At 34.1% G+C, this 9,823-nt stretch overlaps 2 protein-coding genes across 3 annotated transcripts; one reads left to right on the forward strand and one right to left on the reverse strand.

Annotated features, from left to right (window-relative positions):
- Positions 1 to 388: 388 nt before the first annotated feature.
- LOC108913439 (Hermansky-Pudlak syndrome 1 protein) lies at positions 389 to 4,305 on the reverse strand. Of its 2 annotated transcripts, none has more exons than XM_018718991.2 (8): positions 3,703 to 4,305; positions 3,501 to 3,647; positions 3,337 to 3,449; positions 3,043 to 3,288; positions 2,314 to 2,988; positions 1,318 to 1,435; positions 772 to 962; positions 389 to 695 (listed from the first exon to the last, which is right to left on the reverse strand). In XM_018718991.2, exons 1-8 carry the CDS (start codon positions 3,814 to 3,816, stop codon positions 518 to 520), a joined length of 1,782 nt encoding a protein of 593 aa, XP_018574507.1. In that variant the 5' UTR covers positions 3,817 to 4,305; the 3' UTR covers positions 389 to 517. The 2 variants fall into 2 exon arrangements, with proteins under 2 accessions (XP_018574507.1, XP_018574506.1); XM_018718990.2 differs by having other exon boundaries at positions 1,318 to 1,459.
- Positions 4,303 to 8,233, forward strand: LOC108913438 (kelch-like protein 5). The gene is made up of 8 exons (XM_018718989.2): positions 4,303 to 4,565; positions 4,616 to 4,843; positions 4,891 to 5,011; positions 5,071 to 5,302; positions 5,688 to 5,943; positions 6,002 to 6,196; positions 7,035 to 7,345; positions 7,543 to 8,233. Exons 1-8 carry the CDS (start codon positions 4,303 to 4,305, stop codon positions 7,776 to 7,778), a joined length of 1,842 nt encoding a protein of 613 aa, XP_018574505.1. The 3' UTR covers positions 7,779 to 8,233.
- The last annotated feature ends 1,590 nt before the right edge of the window (positions 8,234 to 9,823 follow it).

The raw sequence follows: 9,823 nt of genomic DNA on the forward strand, positions 1-9,823 counted from the left end.
ATTTGGTAGGAAATTTTAGGACATTCTGCATGTAATATTAGTTTTTACTATAATCAAAATAGAATTTATATGGTGCAATGTTGTGTTCTATCAAAATTTGTTTTAAATTATAATTTAAAGTAGTATTTAGTGAAGCGTCTTGAGTAATGTGAGCATACAACTTTACAGTATTCATACCTTCTTTGTCAAATTTCTGTGTGAATCAAAAAAGATGAAATTTTACCTCGATGTATGCTGTAACTCATGCGCAGCCTGTTCTGGCTTGTTTGACGTTACACTAGCCGGTCCAGTGGCGGAGTAAGAAAAAGTTTTAAAAAATTCAGTTTTCATGACGGAATATGGAAAACATGTATATCTAAAGCCAAAGGTATATAAAAAAAAAATTACACCATTTTAAATGTCTTTTTTAATTTCTAACATTCATGAAAACACAAGCTTTGGAATGAAAGTAAAGAATAAGATTATTTCTTATTTCCTGGTGTCTCGAAATACAATGATTCTTCTTGACAATTAAACATTACAGCAAATCGATGGCATGAGAGGGATGTCCTCTGAGCTCCCAAATGGTAGCAGATAATCGTCTCGTTTGTTCAAGGACACATGATGCCGTTACTAATCCCAAATGCATGCAAAATAATTCATAACATCTTACTTTAGCGGAGGCCATTTTGGGAAAACATATTTCCTTGAGTTTCCTGAAAAAAAAGTTATTTAAGAATAATTCACTTGTGTAACAAGCACTGTAATATTTCATATTCAAAATTAACATACATGTAAAAGTCTTCACATAAAATACCGGGTAATGGTAAATTGGCAGTAGGGAAAACCGATGGTTTCAATGGGGCACCACTTGTGTCTTCGAACCACAAGAAATAGGTATAATTGAAAGTCGTGTCCTTCCACATTAGAGATAAGTTGCCTTCTTGGAGGTGAAGCCTTGCAAAGTTCATCATGAACCAAATCTGCAAATTATCGAAATATGTAGTTTCAAATAATTCTTGTCGATGTTATTGCGAAAAATATATGCACAGTTTTAGATATATTTTTTTTTGAGATAATTGGCATACCATATCAATAAAAGTGTTGGGCTATCAAGATATTTTTTATATAATTATGATTCAAGCACCCACTTTATCTATAAATGATATAAAAATGTTAGACTACATTTTTGAATTATTTTACTCTTTGTATCTTAAAACAAAGCATTTCTGAACATATATTTATAGTAACTCTTTTTTAATTTGACAGAAAGCACCAGCATTTTAGTTACATTCCGTGAATAAAGATTTAAAATGAAAACATACATTGTAAATATACCTTTTTCTTGGTGAATAAGCTTTCTTCGGTACTTAGGTCCAGTGTAGGTGTGGTTACCCTGTGGGTTGTTCGATCTATGTAGAGGAAATGTACCAAACCCGGGAACTCCTCCAAATACTTATTGATGGTTAGGGAATCTCTAGTACACTGTTAATTAAGGATAAAGCTCAACTTGATTAACATAAAAGGGACATTAGAGGCCCAGATTATTGCTTAAACTGATATTCAATTAATTGTATCTGCTTTGAAGTTAATTTCTATTCAAAATTAATTTCTAATTTTGTTGTTTATCCCTGATTTAGTTTGATTTCCCCTTTTTAACTAATCATTAATAAAAATATGTTTTCGAACATTTGTTAATTACCTAATTTCCTTCTCTATCCTAAAATGTTAACACTCCGTATTTTCGCAACGGAATATTTTTGCGCCATAGTTTATAAAACAAACTATCAATATTTTCTATGTAGGGTCACACTCTTAAATATTTGCATATCATTAAGAAACATCCTGTATGGTTCGACTATGAAAAAGTATAAAATAACATCTAAAGAAATGTGCAACGAGTGCCAATAATCTTTCAAAATAGAATTCCAAATTTCCACTAGCTCTAAGGACAAAAAATGTTATTAAAAGGAGATAATCCCCTTCAAAGGAAGGCACCTGGTCACTTTAAATCTGGCAATAATAGTTTCCATTTCCTTCAATTATCGAAGAAACAGTAATGACCTCTAGAGGACATGAATTCGTTGATTTTATAGTCTTACCTAAAAAATCAGTGCGGAAATCGCTAATATGCCATCGCATCAGTATATCAGCAAGAATTTAGTGATTTTCTTAATTTTTCGCTTAATGGCATGTAAAATAAAAACTCAAAAATAAGAAAAACAAATACCTATTGAAATTAACTAATTCTTTAACGAACATTTCTTTGCTATTGAAGAAAACTACCATTATATATTGCATTTTGGCAATCTAACGGTTTATAAAAAAGGATATGATCCTAGAGAAAAATTCTTGATACTCTTCACTTTAAGAAATTCATCGAAGGTGTCCAATTTATCTTTAACTATTCTAGCAGCTTCCACTACATGTTTTCTACTAGCTTGCAGTATAGATCCATCAACTGACGTTAAACTCAGCAATTCCTTTAGATTTTCCAAAAAACCCAGAGCCAAAGTTTCTGCTCTCAACAGAGCTTCGTCAGAAGCATTCTTCAAATATTCCTGATATTTTTTCCTGATAACCTCCCATTTTTTCATCAGTTGCTTGTAAGAGTTTTCGATAGCAGAATTTTTATTTTTTTTCAAGCTGTCGTTTAACCTCCTCGTAGCCAGATCTAAATTTTCAAATGCCGGTTGAAGGGTTTCACGGTCTCGCTGAATTTGTACGAGTTGCATAGTGTGTAAATGGCAAAAGTTCTCATACAAACTAGCTGCGACTGCAGGATTTCCGATTTCAAGTAAATACAGTAAATTAACACCTTCTGAGATTGGTACAACGTGTACCACGTGGGGCAAGCACTTTGGATAACGATCGGGACCTGCTAATAAAACTTGATAACTTGAGATGCCGGTAACTGTTTCTTTTTGCTCAGTCTTTTGTAAGTTAATACTTTGGCATAGGATTATCAAGAAGAGGGTATCCGCGGAAGATAATTCTTTGGCATTTTGACTGAAATTGTAAATTTAATAATTGAAAAGGATTACAAATTCCTCTAAATCTTACCTAGAATAGAGGGATAGGAACCTGTTTTGCACTAGAACCAATGCGTGGACTCTATTGCACTCTATCAATGGGGTAAGTTTGTCTACTGTGTCTCTCAGTGACTTTATAGTTTCAGAGCTAAGATCTGCATTAACTATTAACTGTTCCACAGCTTCCACGAAAATCGCTTGGTCGTTTTCATTTAAATATGACCAGCTGTCGATTAGTTTACTTGTTAAGTCAGATCTATCTTCTCTTGCTTTTAATCTAAGGAAAAACTTAATAGACACGTTTGGCGATGAAAGTATTACTTACTGATAAACGTCTGGTCCACAAAGGCATCTCACAATGGTTACGCATATAGATATATATTTTTTCATGTGAATATGACCTTCATCACCTATGACCACAAATAAATACCCCATATACTACAAAAATGCATGTTACCGTTTTATAAATATTTATATGCTGACAGTTACTTCGTTAAAATACAGTTTTAAACTATCCCCACATTGAATGGAAGTGTAGGAATTACCAAACTGACAGTTCATAATCCTATGTGATGTTATGATAGGAGAAAATATTTGAACAATCACATCGTTCTCTATTGTGCTATCCAATGAGCCCTTAAAATAAAAATATTTTTTATTTTTGGAAATTAATCTTGCAATTTTGAATTACCTCTGCAATAAGACCTTGATTTGTAGCGAAGTCGTTTATATGTTTTGCAAATGCTTTGTTAAATTTTGTATAAACGATATCATTTAAATGGTCAAATATTAATAAACCGTTCATTTTAAATGTTACTATTTGAGATCAAATGTATAAATCACAAACGTTTGTTAAATATTATACATATTCCTTGTTTTATTCCATTTAACGCTTTATCATTTTTCCACTTTTTACAAATATGTTTTCATCAATCTTAAAAGTCTTAAAACTTCTGTTTATTTTTTGTATCAGAAATCAACACGAACACACTGTGGGGTGGGCAAATGTCCACGAACATGAGACCCAAAAAGAGAAGAAGAAGTACAGAAGAAGAAGAGAACTACAGGGCATTAACCTCTTTCATGTTTCTTGACGTTGCTTTTGACAGTTCAGAGGACGCTGAAACTGACAGGAATTGTGTTTTGGATATCTTTTGTTCTTAAAGTAGAAAATTATTGTGTGTATCTGCATAGCAGCTCATTTATTTCGCTTGATTCGGTTCTCAAAATGACAAATTCTTAAACGTTTTCCGTTGATTATTGTTAAGAAGCTAATAACGTCATCCGGAAGATGTCTATGACTGGAAGTGTGGGAAGTCCCAGCAAAGATTCTGGCAACAACAGTTTAATAGGAAGTGACAATAACTTACCGAGAGACTTCAGCAGGTTATCACTTTTCTCAGCAGGTTCTACCACCTCTCAGGACGAACATTTTAGGTGTGAGGGGCACGCTGAACATAGTTTGTCTTGCATGAAAAACTATTTGCAAGCTGGGAAGTTGTGCGACGTGACCCTCATAGCAGGCAGCAATGGCAAAAGAGTCCAAGCCCACAGGTAAACGTTGTTAGTTTTAAAATATTGTTAATACACTTTTAATTTTTCAGATTGGTTTTATCCGCAGCAAGCGAATATTTCTCTGCGATGTTTACAGGAAGTCTAAGTAACTCTGAGGAGACAGAAATAACTCTTGGCGATGTTAATGGTGATGTATTACAAGCTGTTGTCGATTATTGCTATACAGGTTCTATTGAAATACGAGAAGACAATGTGGAGACATTGTTGGCCACTGCTTGTCTTATGCTGTTACATGAAGTGGTAGAAGCATGCTCAAGGTAAAAACAGTGATGATTTTATTTAGTTTTATACTTCTGAATTTTAGGTTTTTGGCTCATCAACTTCATCCAAGTAATTGTTTGGGAATCGCTGTTTTTGCCGAACATCAAGCTTGTACCAGCCTGTTGCAAGAGGCAAACGCTTACACTAGCCAACACTTTATGCAAGTAAGTTTGTGAGCATTCTCAGAAGTATGTTAAAATAAACAGTTTCTTTTGAACTGTAGGTAATCCGCAATCAAGAATTCTTGCAATTGAACGTTGAACAAATGGTAAACCTCCTTAACAATGATGACCTCAATGTGTCTTCTGAAGAACATATCTTTCAAGCTCTGATGAGTTGGATTCAACATGATCCTGTTATACGTCGACAGTATATCGGGCAACTTCTTGGCTTGGTCAAATTACCGCTTCTTTCACCTGCGTTTTTGACAGACCATGTCGAACTTGTTATTGAAGGTAATTTATGTACGTGCATTTATCTTCTGTTATACTGTAATAGATACATTATAGTACTAGCATTATAATGTAGAAAAATGCATATTTATACTTTTGCACTAAACAATTCGATTGTTGTTAATGAAATAATAAGTCGGTTTAGTGTTTTCAAATGATATAACATTAAATACAAAAAGATTAGTGTCATCGCAAATATCCAAATTCAAATTTTTAAAAATGTTAATTTACGCCAACAAATAAACTTATTTCTGTAATTTACGCCATAAACGATCGTTATTGTACATGCCACGTTTTCCTTGTAACATAAATAACTATTATAATATGCATAATAAAATAAATTACATTTGTATTAATTGTTCAATATTCTATTCTCATATTTTTGAAGACGATCCTACTTGTCAAAAATTGATCATGGAAGCGATGAAATGGCACTTGCTGCCCGAAAGGAGGCTTCAGATGGTATGCGCTCGGACCAGACCAAGAAAAGCGACCCTGGGCAAGCTACTGGTGGTTGGAGGAATGGACAAGAACAAAGGTGCCACGACTATTGAAAGTTACGACCCCAGATGCGACGTTTGGACTGTGGCACATCATATGAGTGGTAGACGATTGCAGTTTGGGATAGCCATAATGGGTGACAAGTAAATATATTTTGTCATTATGTTTGACGTTTTCTTAAAAATACTTCTGTTTGTTCAGATTGTTAGTAGTTGGTGGTAGAGATGGACTTAAAACATTAAACACTATGGAGTGTTTAGAGTTGGAGAGCGGTTCTTGGACCCAACTTTCTCCTATGAATACCCACAGACATGGGTTAGGAGTTGCGGTTTTAGGTGGAACACTATATGCAGTAGGAGGACATGATGGTTGGAGTTATCTGAATACAGTAGAAAGGTATAATTTGTTAATGTTTGTGTTTTGTTAGAACTTTTTGATTTAATTTTTTATGATGAATAAACTTAAAGTACTCAAACGTTTTATAAAGTAACGATTTTAAAACTGCTCCAGGTCAAAGTCAAATATACAAATTAAATCACAGTTTTTACTATTTCTTAGTCTGATAAATAATTTTGTGTTTTCTCTACATGAAAATTGTAATGTACTAGTCATTTCGGCCGGTGTCCCATGCATCCCAATTCCGACGATACGAAGGTCCGAAAGTGTTCCTATTGGTTAATATTCATTCAAATTTTTACCACTCATTTTCATCCGAAATTTTTAAAATTCATACAACGTCGGAAAAAGTAGAAATAATTTTAACTTTTATCCGAAATCGTATGTTTTTTAACCTCACTTTTTAAGTTTTTAACATACTATGATTGTTGCTTGATATATTTACAGTCAAATAAATGTTATATTATAATGTCGAATGTAGAAAATATAATATTACGTATATTTTCTATAATATATACCTATGGTTGTCATTTGAAAATGTTTCACCTTCATCTTGTAATAAATTCCATGGTTCTATACTTGATTTCTATGAGATTAATTTCGGATGCATGTGAATTATAATATTATCATTCGTACGAATTAAAATATTTTCGGATATCGTACATCGGATTTCGGATGCATGGGACACCGGCCTTCGCATAGTGCTCCAATAATACGTTCAGTCTAATTGATGAGAACTTAAATATGTGATTCGTGAGAACACTGACAGATATTATTTTAAAAACAAATGTTGCTGTCCTGGTAAGTAAGTTAACTGAAACCATCTATGTTGCTACAGATGGGATCCGGTGGCTCGTAATTGGCAGTACGTCGCCCCGATGCAGAACCAGAGGTGTTCGGCTGGTATCGCAGTCTTAGGAGGAAAGCTTTATGCCGTTGGTGGACGTGACGGTGCTTCTTGTTTGCGGACGGTCGAATGTTACGACCCACATACTAACAAATGGACGATGGTGGCTCCGTTAGCTAGACGAAGAGGTGGTGTTGGTGTGGCAGTAGCAAACGGTTTCCTTTATGCGATGGGTGGCCAAGACGCTCCGGCCAATAACCCAGCTGCTTCCAGATTTGACTGTGTTGAAAGATACGATCCAAGTAAGTCCAACATCCAAAAATATTGAGAAAAGTAGATAAGTACAGAAATTAACTTAATTTTCTTTCAAAACTAACAGTTTTCTTTGAACATATTTCTATCAAATTTACATTTTTTATTGTTACATTCTCAATGCTCATAGTAATTGCTGAGAAAATAATTAATGCTGTTGTAAATTATTGGTGAAAATAAATTTTAGGTATCGATGCCTGGACAAGTGTTGCGTCCCTCTCTAGTAAGAGAGATGCCGTGGCTGCTTGTCTTTTTGGCGACAAACTTTTCGCTATTGGAGGTTACGATGGAAGCCATTATTTGCGTACCGTTGAACAGTATGACCCAAATACTAACGAGTGGAATACTCTTGCACCTTTAATAACAGGTCGAGCAGGTGCTTGCGTTATTTCTGTAGGTAACAACGTTCAGCTAAATGAATGACTACAATGTTTATGAGGTGACTTCACATTGCTGTTAAAATGAATTCAATTTTATTTTCGTTGAGGGATTTCTCGTATTTTAAAATGAATTTTTTTTGTGACTTTTTAATTAATAATCTTACAATGCACTTTGCCGGAGACTGAAATGGCAGCATTTATTTTTTTGTCCTAAAGACTGACGTTTGCGAAAAAATTGTTCCAAGATTTTTATTAATATCATCATATATTTCCCTTAAAAGTTTTTATCTCTCTCTATGGAGTCATTCCAGTTTATTAAAATATGTTTTTTGTAAGGTTCTGTCTGTTTTAAAAAACTGTTTTAAAATTTGTCCTGTGATATTATATTTATTGTTCTTTACTATTAATTTAGGAACCTTACAGAAAAAGTTTGTAAGTTGTAAGAAAAAATGTGATAATTTTATTAACAGGGCTTTTTATTGGTAAACAAGATTGTAATTTTTCAACAATAAACTTTTCATAAAGATTTAAATATTTATTTTCCTGAAAAAGTTTTGCATCTCTATGATGGACCTGTACATATATCGGGGCTTCAAGAAAGAAAATTACTGAGTTGTCCAACTTCAATCATCAGGTAGTAAAATAAACAAAAAAAAATATTTTCCTATTTTACATAATCGACAAGGCAAAGGCAAACTTGTAAAGAGTATCGATCAGCTGATACATACCATTTATTATAATATTTTGTGAGATGCTAATGTGTGACAATCAAGAAAATGAATGAGGGGAACAAGGCGGCCTGACATTATGAGCATAGTAAGTAAAAAGAGTCCAGAAGCGCGCAAATTCACTTGAGAATTGTTGATTATACTCGACGGTAGAAATGATAGAGGGATTCATCGCTAGCTTTTGGACTAGTAAGGGGGATGAAGCGTGCCGGGAACGAAAATCCATTGGCGTGTCTGCGTAAAAGGCAACAAGATATAGAAAATAATGAAAAAATATAATAAAACATAACATCTAATATTTTTTACGGTTTTACGGCTATAACAGGCACTTTGATCCATTTTAATTATTACAGCATTTTAAAATGTCCCAATTGTGTTTTTTTAATTTATAAATTTATTATAGCCATGGAATTAGACCCCTCGTCTACGCTTATGCTATGACGTTTCTCAGGACGGGTTAAATCAAGTCCGTTTACACCCAAGAATTTAGACAATTGTATTTTTTGTATAAAATCCTTGGTTTACACCCACTAAAAAAGCATTTCCCTATTCCCTACCAAGTGCAAAAGACAGAGATAGAATATAGATCGACGTTCAGTGTAACTCGGTCTCTAGACGATTATAGATTCTATCGATGTGCGTAGCGAGCGGCACAAAGATAAATAATATTGAACCGTATAAAAATCATTATATTTTATACACATTATGGTAATAGTGTTTTTATATTATGTCTTAGTTACTCTTTATAATTTCGACTGCGGAGTATAGACGGTAGACGGTCGAGAAACAGCTTGTGTTCTCCATCGCACTAAATTATGTCACAATGCGTTCTTGACGATGTGAAACAATTTTTTCATAATTTTAAACATCTATAATTTGTAGCATTAAAATTATTTTTTTACCGGTGTTGGTTGTTATTCGTTATAGACTACAAATTTATACAGTTCTGAAAGAAATTAATATCGCTGTCCATCTCAGTTCCTAGCGGGCAGCCGACCAGAGCACACGTGTTTTGTGAAAGTGTAGTGCAAGGAGCAAATTCTACCTGCCTTTATTAAGGCTACCTGGAAAGAATCCCTTTCTTTCCTTTTAATCACCGACCTAATCCCCGGCTTAAGCATAGACGCCGTCGGCATCTTTGTTACAGCACCTGTGCCGGGGTTATGCCCAGGTAAGTTTTTACTTATTTATCAGTTATTTGCATTACTTTAGAATACATTTCTTTAAAATTGCGACCCCCGACAAACAATATACCAGACAGACAAATACACCAAAAGACACGTACGCCCCCGTGAGGGGGCATCCCCACACGACTAACACTTACACACCTTCCCCCCCACACACACATACACACACACAC

This window comes from Anoplophora glabripennis, unplaced genomic scaffold, assembly GCF_000390285.2.
Source record: "Anoplophora glabripennis isolate ALB-LARVAE unplaced genomic scaffold, Agla_2.0 scaffold528, whole genome shotgun sequence".
Lineage (NCBI taxonomy): Eukaryota > Metazoa > Arthropoda > Insecta > Coleoptera > Cerambycidae > Anoplophora > Anoplophora glabripennis.

Excerpts from the sequence above, each read along its gene's own strand:
- LOC108913439 (XM_018718990.2), bottom strand. The coding sequence starts at position 3,816 with ATGAACGGTTTATTAATATTTGACCATTTAAATGATATCGTTTATACA. Across the intron at positions 3,648-3,702 it reads ATCAAGGTCTTATTGCAGAG|GGCTCATTGGATAGCACAAT; the intron begins GTAATTCAAAAT and ends TTTTATTTTAAG. Across the intron at positions 963-1,317 it reads GCTTATTCACCAAGAAAAAG|ATTTGGTTCATGATGAACTT; the intron begins GTATATTTACAA and ends GATAATTTGCAG.
- LOC108913438 (XM_018718989.2), top strand. The coding sequence starts at position 4,303 with ATGTCTATGACTGGAAGTGTGGGAAGTCCCAGCAAAGATTCTGGCAAC. Across the intron at positions 4,844-4,890 it reads GTGGTAGAAGCATGCTCAAG|GTTTTTGGCTCATCAACTTC; the intron begins GTAAAAACAGTG and ends TCTGAATTTTAG. Across the intron at positions 5,944-6,001 it reads ATAGCCATAATGGGTGACAA|ATTGTTAGTAGTTGGTGGTA; the intron begins GTAAATATATTT and ends CTGTTTGTTCAG.